Source organism: Triticum dicoccoides, chromosome 1B (assembly GCF_002162155.2).
Source record: "Triticum dicoccoides isolate Atlit2015 ecotype Zavitan chromosome 1B, WEW_v2.0, whole genome shotgun sequence".
NCBI classification, from domain to species: Eukaryota; Viridiplantae; Streptophyta; class Magnoliopsida; order Poales; family Poaceae; genus Triticum; species Triticum dicoccoides.
The window spans coordinates 340,402,642-340,415,196 of NC_041381.1; the positions used below are offsets into that span (position 1 = coordinate 340,402,642).

The following is a 12,555-nucleotide window of genomic DNA, read 5'->3' on the forward strand; positions in this document are numbered from 1 at the left end:
CGTTTTCATCCCTAGTTGGCAGAGCAATGTCCATGTGTATCTTGTCAAAGCAGCGATGCCAAACCTCCCGCGCGTAGACGCATCTCACGAGAATGTGATCAACGTTGTCCTGGTCCTGTAAACATGTGAAGCAGGCGGATGGCTCGTCCTGGAGCCCATGCCAGGCGCGTCTATCAGACGTCCGTAAGCGATACTGGACCATGAGCCAGGCGAAGATCTTGCAACGCAACAGAGCCCAGCTTCGCCAAATAGCCATAGAGGTCGGCGAACGCATCAAGCCCATGCAGAGCCTCCGGTATGTCGACCTCGCCGTGTATACACCGGACTTGTCAGCAGGCCAACTAAACTGGCCAGGGAGGTTATCGTCCCGCGACACCGTCGCGATGGCGAGGCACAAGTGGGCCACCTGCATGTGTGCCAGGAAGGAAATATCGCCTTGCACATCTCGCGACCACGCGTTATCCAACAAAGCCTGCCGAACAGTGCTAGCATTGAGCGCCCTCGTGCTGACCATCTCCAGAATCAACGGAGCGATCTCTCCGACCGTGAAGCCATGAATCCATCTGTCCGTCCAAAACAAGACCCTCCCTCCATTGCCAAGCGCGATCTTGATGAAGCTGTTGAAGATCAACTTGACCTCGGCATCATCAGAAAGCGGGATGCCCTGCCACGGGCGAAGCATATCCGTTCTGCGAAGCCATTCCCAGCGCACCCTCAGAGCGATGGCTTGTGTGCTCAGATCCTTGATGCCCAGACCACCAAGACTCATCGGCCGACAGATCGTGTCCCAAGCTACCAGCCACTGCCCACCATTGACTTTATCTTTCCCGGCCCAAAAGAAAGCCCGCATCCACCTATCAGTTTTCCTTCAAAAGGGATCAGCTACCAACCCAGCAAGATTACACGAGAGACGTGGTAAATCAGAGTGAGAGAGGGGGCGTCGGTCTGCTTTAGTGTATTGAAAAAAAAAATCTTGCAAGAGAATGGAATCTTAGTGCTTTTAATAAGGGAAGAAAAGAAACGGAGAGACGGACGCAGGAGGGACAGAGGATAGAAAAGTGGCGGGCAAGTGCTCTCCCTCTGTGTGACCAGTGACCGTCGTCCAGAAGTAAAAATGGCTAACGCGCCAGTCCGCTTTAATCCAAAGAAAAGAAACCTTGCACCAAAATGGCAAAATGGCAGCTGGGTGCTTTGATAAATGAGAAAAGAGACGGGAGGGACGGACGGACGGGCCGAGACAGAGGAGAGGAAAGTGAGGCCACCAGCCCCTTCTACTTCCATTAAAACCCCACTCCCCTGCCTCGCACCTCCGGCTCCGGGACCCCGACGAGCGCTGAGGAAGCCATTGTGAGGTACTCTCGGTCCGCCCCCAAATCCAGGTCTCTCTCTCTTCCTTCGCTTCTCCATGGAAGTCACAAATCCCGTCTTTACCATGGATTTTCGCATCCTACTGTTCTTCACTTTTTCTTCTGAAGTTGAGGGTTTCCAGTTTTTCTCTTTCTTTCCACAAAACAGGATTCAGGGTTCTTCATGGAAGTCGCAAATCCCGTCTCTTTACCGCGGATCGCATCCTACCCTGTTCTTCACTTTTTCTTCTAGAGTTGAGGGTTTTTCAGACTTCCAGTTTTTCTTTTCTTTTCACGAAGCAGGGATTCAGGGTTTTGCGCCCCCAAATCCAGGTCTCTCTCTTCCTTGCCTTCCTCATGGAAGTCGCAAATCTCGTCTCTTTACCGCGGATCGCGCGCCTGTGATCCTACTATTCTTCACTTTTTCTTCTGGAGCTGAGGGTTTTTCAGACTTCCAATATTATTTTTCCCAAAACGGGGATTCAGTGTTTTGGGATGCAAGTTCTTGGCTTTCTTTCCTAATCGATCGAGGGGTAAAGCGCGTAGGTTTTTAATAGTCGATCTGTTCGTGTATAGAGACTTCTACTTCTTGTTCTCTCCTTTGTTTTGGCGGGTAATGATTTTTACATGCCGTGGTCATCATTTTTCACCAAGATTGGCTCTGCCTCTCACGATACTGTATGTTCTTGACCCAACAGTATGGCATGATAATTAATTGTTTGGTCTACCGTGGTTCTTACTTCTTAGTAATAGTAGTCTATATGATGATGTGCTACCTTTACCTGAGATTGGCTCTACCTGATGATTTAATCTCACTTGAAGAGGAGGAGAGAAGAGGAAGAAGGGGCAGATCTATGGGCAACTGCAAGAGTTCATGTATGTATGCCAATCGTGATGTTTCGACTGTGTCTTTAATAAACCAAATAAAAGTTAGATGTTTGGACTCTGTCTTTTAAAAACCAAATAAAAGCTTGATGTTTGGACTTTGTCTTTTAAACTGTAAAAGTTAGATGTAATTTACAGCATTAAATCCTTGGCAAAAGTCAAGGCAGGAATATGAAATCCTAGCTCTTAATTGAAGATGGCTAGCTAGTATGTTGAGTATATCACTCTCTTTATCTAGAAACATGAAGTTGTTTGAGTGCTGGTCTTGATGTCTTGTTGATTAGAAGCGGTAGTACAGGCTAATGACATACTATAAGAAAGTACGAGTATTTCTGCTTTGCTCTACCCCTAATTGGTGACATGAATAACTATATGCGTTCAAGATTTTGATTCATTTAATCAGGACATGAAGAACTTATGTGCTGTTGTTCATTCTTGCGGTTGTTGATATTGTACTCTGTTCATTTGGAACTGCAACGTGCACATGACTTTTCTCATAGCATGTTCTCTCTTTCCTTGTTTTCTAATTTTGAGTTATTGCATTTGTGCAAATATCAGCTCGTGCATGCCTAGGAAAGGCCCATGTTGTTCCAGATTCAGAATGGAGGATGCAGGACTTTGGAAAGACCCATGTTCCTGATTTAGAATGGAGGATTAATGACTTCTCATCGCTGCTTGAGACAGGAGCTAAGTCAGCAAAATCTGACGCTTTTCACTGCTCTGGGTATAACTGGTATGCACCATAATTGCAGAAGAAAGTCTGCAATATTCATGTATTAGCTGTAAAAATACCACCTGGCTTGTTTTAGTAGAAAAGGTAATTATATGTTATCCATATACACATTGATTTAGGATGCCATGTACTCACAATGATGTTTCGATCGGTCATCGATGTAATCAAATTAGCAATCACAATCTCATAAACAAACAGTCACAGGCTAAAACTTGATATGGTGCATGAAGTGAAGAAATTAGACTTCGTTCCTACTTCAGTTATGAATTCTAGACTGACTTTGGTTTCTTCGCATGATTTCATTTACCAGGTACCTGCAAGTGAGTCCAATGCATAAGGAAATTGGTTCTGAAACGCCATATGTTGCTCTTTGTCTTAAGACATCCCAAGCAAGCATGGTGCCAGGTCACACGGTGCATGTGGTTTTTCAGTTGTCAATATACAACCATACAAAAGGAATGTACTGCGGATGCAAAGGTAGTCTCATGGATGTGTTTTTTCAAGCACATCCATCATATTACAGCTACAAATCCATAGTCCTCTGTGTGTCATAAGTTTGAGAATTAAATACCATGATTCCATCATTACAAGTCAACATGTGTACATATGAAAATATGATCAAATACAACGTTTTACTGTTAACAAGTCGCTTTGTATTTTCTTTGCTGTCAAGTTTCTCTGTAGACCTTCAGGAATTTGGAAGGTTCAGATGGCATAGACATGTTTCTCACTTGAGTCATTACAAGTTTCTCTGTAGACATTACAAGTTTCACACTTGGGGCTATTATGGTTCAGATGGCATACACATGTTTCTCTTTAAATTTGATTATCATTATTTGGATGTAATTCACTACCTTGCTTTCTTAGCTAGGGTGAAGGTTGGTTAGATATTATTTGGTATATTTGCGTCTTGCATACAAGTTCTTCATTCTCTAATATTCTAACCTTTACCTAACCGCAGATACCTACAACTTTCATTTCAAGAATACCTACTCGAAGGAGCAATGCTTGATTCCTCTTCAGGAGCTACTGAAATCATCTGCTTTTCTAGTTGATGATAGCTGTGTCTTCGGTGTGGAGATATTAAAAATGGATGTCTCTTCTCCTGAAAAGAAGCCTGTTGTGGTTCAGAAGGACACCACAGTTCAGAACCTCTTTGTTCAGAAGAAGGGGTTCGTCAAAGGGACATACACTTGGAACATAAACAATTTCCTTGAACTGGACTTGGATCACTTTGTTCATTCTCCTACATTTGAAGTTGGCGGGCATAAATGGTATGCACCTGTTACCAGTTAGGCAGTTACATCACAAATGATTTATATAAATGGTATGCATGTGTTATCCAACATTTTAGCTTATACGTATCCTTTAGCTTACCATACCTGGTCACTGTACGAACTTCTTTTTTACTCTTTTATTTATTCCAACAGTGACATTAGCAATGGCCAGATCTTTGTGCAAGGCGAGGTCCTTCAGATATTATAACTGGACATTTTAGCTTGATACAACCAAAGAACTGTTAGTATATTTACAGATATGCGTAGTGCATTCCAGTTTTAGTAGAAACAGGTTTTCGGAACCATGCTGCACCAAAAATTCTGAAACAATGTAGTACTAAAATATATGTTGAATAAAAGCTAGAAATTTTGATTTCATGTATATATTTGGTACCACCCGTTCTTGTATGTGCCACATACCATTGATTATTTTCTCAGTTTGTTTTTGTGCAACATTGTAATAAATCTACTAACAGTTGGTCGCGAGATCTTATGGGTTTCACCTGATGGAGATCTTATGGATACAGCCTACCCCAACTTGTTTGGGACTAAAGGCTTTGTTGTTGTTGTTGTTTTTGTGCAACATTGTACTCCATTATCTTGTACTGTAGTGAACTAGTGATGTTTTGTTTAATTTTTTTTGTACAATTGTAGTGCTACCATGTCGTGTCCAAAGTTAACCTGCCTACAGCCAAGCTCAGCCACAACTTTCTGATTTCAGTAACTAACCACATTTTTCAAATACATTTTCCCGGGTACCAAATTATTTTTGAAGTTACAGTTCCCATTTTCTTCACAGGTATGTCCGCATCTATCCACGTGGTGACAAGTACAGCACTGATTGCCTCAGCTTGTACTTATTCCTGGATGCATCGGATGAGCTCCATCTCGAGTCCAAGAAGGTGGTTGTAATGACTCTGTCCATCCTGGACCAAAAGAATGGGAAACACTTGACTACAACTTCAGGTTCAGCTCTCCTTAGCAAGTATCAGTGCTAGCAGCTACTGTTTGTAACCTCATGATGATTACAGTTCATCTTACTTTTATGGTGATTGCAGGTCTCTTGGTGTTTACGGGTGGACACGCCTGGGGATGGGCTGATTTCCTTGGACTCAAGAATCTCAAGGACCCGTCTGGAGGCTATGTTGTGGGATCGAGCTGCGTTGTGAAGGCGGATCTCACTATCGTTGGTTCATCCAATGATGGTTAGATGTTTACCTCATGGCCTGATGGAGAGATAATGCCCTTACATCCTACTTATATCTAGACTTCTATTTGAGATAATGTCGTGGTAGCACTACTAAAAACTTGTGGGGTGATTTAGTAGTAATGAGCTGGATTTGAGACGTGAGATGATTCCACGCATATATTTCTAGATATATGTATCGAACAGATTATGTCATCGGAAGTACTTCTAAATGCATGGATGATGCAACTATGTTGGTTAGCTTGTTTCGCTACATGGATGTTTGGTTCAGCTGAACCATGTTATCTCTCGCTTAGTTTTTGTGTATCATGGATGTTCCCAGTTGATGAATCATATAGTCATATGGTTCCATGTAAAGCACTTTGCGTCTATAATTTATTTTGAGAGCAAAGGTGTTTCATTTGCCCTCTGTCCAGTGGTGGTGCTTCATGGTGACTATGATGTCAAACGACACCATAGAATTAAGGTTTGCAGCCTATGTTTAATACTTTTGGATATAGTTTGTGTATGCATAAACTGAACTAGTAGGCAAAGCGCGGTGCCACACCACGCATGTAAGTGCCCATTGTTAGAGTAGTTATCGCTCACTTGGTAGCTATTCTTATTTGAAAGATCAAGTGAAAAATGGTAAGCAGCAGCTGTAGTAATGTTAATGGAAGAACAGGGTGTTGCGTTAGCAGGTGCCACGGAGTACATCTTGTGTTCTAATAAATCGATGCGCCAGTTTTCCATCACGCATTTTTAAGAATCTTTACGAAAGTGACTATGCCAATGCAATATTACTCATTCATTCAGATTCCAGTAGAATATCTAATAGAACATATTCTAGCAAAAGCCACATAGGTTAGTCTGCAAATACAAATATTGGCTTCGGATAACTGCAAAGAGATGAAATATGGGACAGAGATAAACACAACATGGAAAGGCAAAATGCAAACACAGGTTTCAGATAACTACAAAGAGCTGAAACAGGTTAGTCATATCAGTAGAAGAACAGCGATGTTCAATATTCTTTCCTGCAAAGAAAAAAGGAGAGGCAACTGCTAGAGCGCATAGATGATTTCCTAGTACACAATATTTCTAGTCACATTTTTAGGAACTCAATGATCATCTTCAAGGAGAATTTTTAATTCTCTTCGTGAGGTCACTAACAGCCACATAGAGTTATCCATGGGAAAAGACTGGCAGAGGAAGATAAACACATATCTTGAAAGTTTGTCAGTGTTGAATCTTGTATAGTGTTCAGTACCCATAAACCACTCACATAGATCCCTTTTTTAAAAACTGGAAAACTGAAGCGACATTTATCTGTAGGTCCCAATAGGTCTTGCCGAGAGAGTTCCTGACTGTGTAACGACCCATAATGATATTTACAAACCTAATAGTTGTTAGATGTGTATATTTCCTTGTGTACATTCTTATTGTATAAGGGGTTTTCTGCACTTTACCACAGCTGTATATGTACTGGCCTTTGGCCCTCAGTAAAGATAGTTGTTCACTTATCCAACATGGTATCAGTTGCCAGGTTCCTCTTCCTCTCCCGCACGCTGCAGCTCCGTGCCTAGCTTCCTCGTCGCCGGCCACCTCCTCCCCCGTCGCCGGCCACCTTCTCCGCGCCCGGCAGAAGTCTGCAGCTGCTCCTGCAGCTGCTCTGCCCGCGCCCGCGTGCTCAGTCCGCGCCCCGCCTGTGCTCCAGCCGCGACCAGGCCGCGATATCCCCGCCAGGCAGCGCCCAGGCCGTGCCCCGGCCGCGCCTCTGGCTGCCGCTGCTCCTTTCGCGCGCCCAGGGCGCGACCTGCCTGACCCAGCCGCGACCAGGCCGCGCCGTCTCCGCCCGGCCGCGCCCTGGTAGCGCCCTCATCTGCTGCGCTACCGCCGACGCCTCCGCATCCGGCTGACCTCCGCTGCTCCATCTGCTGCCGCCGGTGCAGCCCAGGGCCGGCCCTCCTCCTGGGCTCCCCCTTCCTCCCGATTTCCCACTCGGGGCTGCATCGGGCTCACCTGAGGCTCTCAGCCCTGATCCAGATCGGGGAGAGTTGACCAAAAAAAACAGAGGAGAAAATCAGAGTTTCCTCATGTCTTCTTCGGGCTATGTTGCTGTTCCTTGGTGCTCAGTGATCTTCGATGGCACCAACTACGCTGAGTTTGTGGGGTTCATGCGCATCCATATGTGTGGTCTTCTTCTATGAGGTGTTCTTCCTAGCGAGGTCCCCTGCCCGCCATGCCCTGTTGCGCTCGTGGCCCCAATCCCACCGGTGCCGCCGGTACTGGTTGTTGAGGCTTCTCAGGCTGACCGGGATGCAGCCAAGGCCCTTGATGATGCTGCAGTTGATGCTTATGATCACCAGATATCTGCTTATTCCGATGCTCTTTCGGTGTACCGTGATGATCTCTCTGCTTACACTCAGTGGTGCAATGACGATGCTCGTGCTGCTGTTGTTCTCACTGCGAGTGTCCTCCCTCAGTTTGCTTTGGAGTTCATGGGACTTGGCACAGTTGCAGCGATGTGGTCTTATCTTTGTCAGCGCTATCAGCCCTCTGGTGATGCTCTCTACCTATCTGTGGTGCGTCAGGAGCATGCACTCCAGCAAGGTGATTCCTCTGTTGATGAGTTATATTCACAGTGCTCTGCCATCTGGCGCCAGCTTGACTCTCTTCGGACAGTTATTTGTGGCACCTGTTGTTGCTGTCAGACTACTCGGTCTGATCTGGAGTTTCAGCGGGTCCATGAGTTCTTATCTTATCTCCGCTCTGAGTTTGAGCCCAGACGTGCTCACCTGCTTGCTCGTGGTCGTGTTCCTATCTCGGAGGTGCTTGCCGAGCTTCGTGCTGAGGAGACCCGCCTTCGCTCTGCTGGTTTGCTGGTGGTCCCGTCTGTGTTGGCTGCTCGGGCTCCTGTGTCGTCTGCTCGGCTCACCGCTCCACATCTCCTCCCCACACCTTCAGGGGGGGTGAGTCGCCCTGCTTATACTGAGAGGGGTCGGTCGTGCCGTGACACCTTCTGGGGCTACTGCTCTCGGCCAGGTCATCCAGAGTCTGATTGCCGTGAGAAGAAGCGAGACCAGAGGCGATCCTCTTCCAGTGGGACTCCTGGATCTTCCTCGACTCCGTCACTCACTGACCAGGACATTGTGAGGCTCAAACGTCTCTTGGCCTCCTCAGGCTCTTCGTCGACCGGTTTCGCTGCTGCTGTGACTACATCCACTTCTCCACCACCGCAGGCATCTACACAGTCAGGTACATCTTCGTGGGTTTTGGATTCTGGAGCCTCCTTTCACATGTCTTCTAATTCTTTTGTGCTGTCCTCCCTTCGACCTCTTGATTCGCCTGTTAATGTGCTTACTGCCGATGGCACACCTCTTCCTGTTACTAGTCGTGGTCTTCTTTCCACTCCATCTTTTTCTGTTCCTAGTGTTTCACATGTTCCTCGCCTTACCATGAAACTTTTTCCCGCTGCCCAATTTACTGATTCTGGTTGTCGTGTCATTCTTGATATCGACTCTTGCTCTATTTAGGATCGTCGCACCAAGACTTTGGTTGGTGCTGGGCCCCGGTGCCGTGAGTCAGAGGGTCTTTGGGAGGTTGACTGGCTTTGTGTTCCTTTTGCTGCCACCACTTCTGCCAGCTCCCATGCTCTTGCTGCCTCTTCGTCTGCGTCCTTCCAGCAGTGGCATCATTGCCTTGGTCACATCTGTGGCTCTCGCTTGTCTTCTTTAGTTCATCAGGGCCTCTTAGGGTGTGTATCTGGAGATGTTTTCTTACATTGTAATGGTTGCAGACTTGGCAAACAGACCTAGTTACCTTATCCTACTAGCGAGTCTGTATCTTAGTGCCCTTTTGACTTAGTTCATTCTGATGTCAGGGGTCCTACTCCCTTTGATTCGAAAGGTGGTCATCGCTACTATGTTTTGTTTATTGATGATTTCTCTTGCTACACTTGGCTCTACTTCATGAAATCTCATAGCGAGGTTCTCTCTATATACAAACGATTCGCTGCCATGGTTCACACCCAGTTTTCCACGCCCATTCGTACCTTTCATGCTGACTCCACTGGAGAGTATATCTATCAGCTGTTGTGTGGTTTTCTCGCGGAACAAGGTACTCTTGCCTAGTTCTCATGTCCTGGTGCTCATGCTCAGAATGGCGTTGCCGAACGTAAGCATGGTCATCTGCTTGAGACGACTCGTGCGCTGATGATTGCCGCTTCTCTTCCACCCCACTTTTGGGCTGAGGCTGTTTCTGCATCCACCTATCTCATCAACATTCAACCATCGACTGCTCTGCAGGGTGCTATTCCTATGGAGTGTCTCACTGGTCAATCTCCTGACTACTCAGCTCTTCGTATATTTGGATGTGTGTGCTATGTCCTTCTTGCCCCGCGAGAATGCACCAAACTGACTGCTCAGTCGGTTGAGTGCGTTTTCCTTGGCTACAGTGATGAGCACAAGGGCTATCGCTGTTGGGACCCTATTGGTCGCCGCTTGCGCATTTCCCGTGATGTGACCTTTGACGAGTCTCGCTCTTACTACCCACGTCCTTCTTCCTCGAGCTTCTCTGTGGACGATATTTCTTTTCTTCTTCTTCCCAATACACCCTGCTATGTGCCTCATGTCTCACCTCCTCCTCCTGCACCTCTCCTTCCTTCTCCTTCCCCATCGACCCCATCTTCCCCATCCTCCTCCTCCACCTCTACACCATCATGTTTAGTCCATCACCCTCTCTCACTGTTTCCTCTCCACTATACTCGTCGCCCTCGTACTGAGGATGCTTCCCCTGATGTGCCTGACGTGCCTTCCACCTCTGGTGCCCCTCCGTTCATGCCTTCCCCGGTTCATAACCTCCGTACTCGGCCTTGCCCTCCACCTGATCGCTACTCTCCTGATTGGTACGGTCTCTCTGTTATTGTTGAGCCCACTTCCTATCGGACTGCCATGACTCAGCCTGAATGGCAGCTTGCGATGGCCGAAGAGCTTGCTGCCCTTGAGCGTTCTGGCACATGGGATCTGGTTTCCCTCCCTTCTGGTGTTCGTCCCATCACCTGCAAGTGGGTCTACAAGATCAAGACTCGCTCCGATGGTTCTCTTGAGCGTTACAAAGCTCGTCTTTGTGGCCCGTGGTTTTCAGTAGGAGCATGGACGCGATTATGATGAAACATTCGCTCATGTGGCCCACATGACCACTGTCCGCACTCTTCTTGCTATGGCTTCTATTCGTCATTGGTCCATCTCTCAGCTTGATGTCCAGAACGCCTTTCTCAATGGCGAGTTACATGAGGAGGTTTATATGCAGCCACCCCCGGGGTACTATGCCCCTGACGGTATGGTCTGTAGACTTCGTCGCTCCCTCTATGGTCTTAAACAGGCCCCTCGCGCCTGGTTTGAGCGCTTTGCCTCTGTGGTGACTGTCGCTGGTTTCTTGCCCAGTGATCATGATTCCGCGTTGTTTGTTCACATGTCTCCTCGTGGTCGAACTCTTCTCCTTCTCTATGTCGATGACATGATCATCACTGGTGACGACTCTGAGTACATTGCCTTTGTTAAGGCTCGCCTTCGCGACCAGTTCCTCATGACCGATCTTGGTCCAATTTGCTATTTTCTTGGGATTGAGATCTCCTCAACCTCTGATGGCTTCTACATCTCCCAAGAAAAATATATTCAGGATCTTCTTGCTCGCGCTGCTCTTGGTGATGAGCGCACAGTTGTGACTCCTATGGAGCTCAACGTTCAGCTTCGTGCCTCTGATGGTGACCCTCTTCCTAATCCCACTCGTTGTCGTCACCTCGTTGGCAGCCTTGTCTATCTTGCTGTTACGCGTCCTGACATCTCCTATCCTGTCCACATCCTGAGTCAGTTTGTTTCAGTCCCCACCTCTGTCCACTATAGTCACCTCCTCCGTGTTCTATGATATCTTCGTGGCACGATCTCTTAGCGCCTTTTCTTTCCCTGCTCCAGCTCTCTTGAGCTCCAAGCCTACTCTAATGCTACCTGGGCTAGTGATCCCTCTGTCGACGCTCGCTGTCTGCTTACTATGTCTTTCTTGGTGCCTCTCTTATTGCCTGGAAGACAAAGAAACAAACTGCAGTTTCTCGCTCGAGTACAGAGGCTGAGTTGTGAGCCATAGCTATGTTGACGGCTGAGGTGATCTGGTTACGGTGGTTACTTGAGGACTTTGGTGTGTGTGTTAGTACCTCGACTCCTCTACTGTCCGACAGTACTGGTGCTATCAGTATTGCGTGTGACCCGGTGAAGCATGAGCTCACCAAGCACATTGGCGTGGATGCCCACTTTGTGTGTGCTGTTGTTCAGGATCAGACTCTCGCTTTTCACTATGTGCCCTCTGAGTTACAGTTGGCTGACTTCTTCACGAAGGCACAGACTAGAGCGCAGCATGGCTTTTTCCTCTTCAAACTCAGTGTTGTTGATCCACCATGAGTTCGAGGGGTGTTAGATGTGTATATTTCCTTGTGTACATCCCCATTGTATAAGGGACTTTTCTGCACTTTACCACATCTGTATATGTACTGGCCTTTGGCCCTCAGTAAAGATAGTTGCTCACTTATCCAACAATAGTGAATAAACAATGTCGTAAAATCAACCATTCTCTTGATTGGGAATGATTAATACATACGGGGATCTCAATTGTTGCACTCTGTCATGGTGAAAAGGAAGTAACATACTAATTTTTTTAATAAAACACATTCCAATCTGGATTTGTTAGCATTCTTAACAATGCTTAGAAAAATTCTTTATCATCACACCCTTCACAATTTATGGAAGATGGCCTCACAATATGACCTGCAGCATTTTTGTTGCAGTAGACAGATGGAGAAGGTACATTAAATACAAAGAAACAACTGTCACCCAACCCAAAAACATAAAAGATTGATAGTAAGTTGTCTAAAAGGAAAAGCGATGTCAAATAAATAGAGATCTTTCCATACAACGAGTGGAATCTGATAGCAAGGCTGGTATCTGAGATTTTACATATATTTTATCTAGAAGACATCACCTTAGATCTTGTATGAGATTATGATTGCATGACATATTACTCTCCGTGCATAGGCACGTATATATGATGTACAAAGGTGGGCCACAGACCTCAACTATA

At 46.4% G+C, this 12,555-nt stretch overlaps 1 protein-coding gene across 2 annotated transcripts; it reads left to right on the top strand.

Moving 5' to 3' along the window:
- Positions 1–1,231: 1,231 nt before the first annotated feature.
- LOC119334090 lies at positions 1,232–5,737 on the top strand. 2 transcript variants are annotated; one of them, XM_037606750.1, is made up of 7 exons: positions 1,232–1,352; positions 2,169–2,222; positions 2,790–2,964; positions 3,275–3,441; positions 3,926–4,238; positions 5,041–5,207; positions 5,300–5,737. In XM_037606750.1, exons 2-7 carry the CDS (start codon positions 2,201–2,203, stop codon positions 5,449–5,451), a joined length of 996 nt encoding a protein of 331 aa, XP_037462647.1. In that variant the 5' UTR covers positions 1,232–1,352; positions 2,169–2,200; the 3' UTR covers positions 5,452–5,737. The 2 variants fall into 2 exon arrangements, with proteins under 2 accessions (XP_037462647.1, XP_037462653.1); XM_037606756.1 differs by having other exon boundaries at positions 1,253–1,379.
- The last annotated feature ends 6,818 nt before the right edge of the window (positions 5,738–12,555 follow it).

Bases quoted from the DNA above. Each gene is read 5' to 3' on its own strand.
- LOC119334090 (XM_037606750.1), top strand. From the start codon at position 2,201: ATGGGCAACTGCAAGAGTTCAT. The intron at 2,965-3,274 runs GTATGCACCATA...TTCATTTACCAG, and splicing joins CACTGCTCTGGGTATAACTG to GTACCTGCAAGTGAGTCCAA. The intron at 4,239-5,040 runs GTATGCACCTGT...TTTTCTTCACAG, and splicing joins GAAGTTGGCGGGCATAAATG to GTATGTCCGCATCTATCCAC.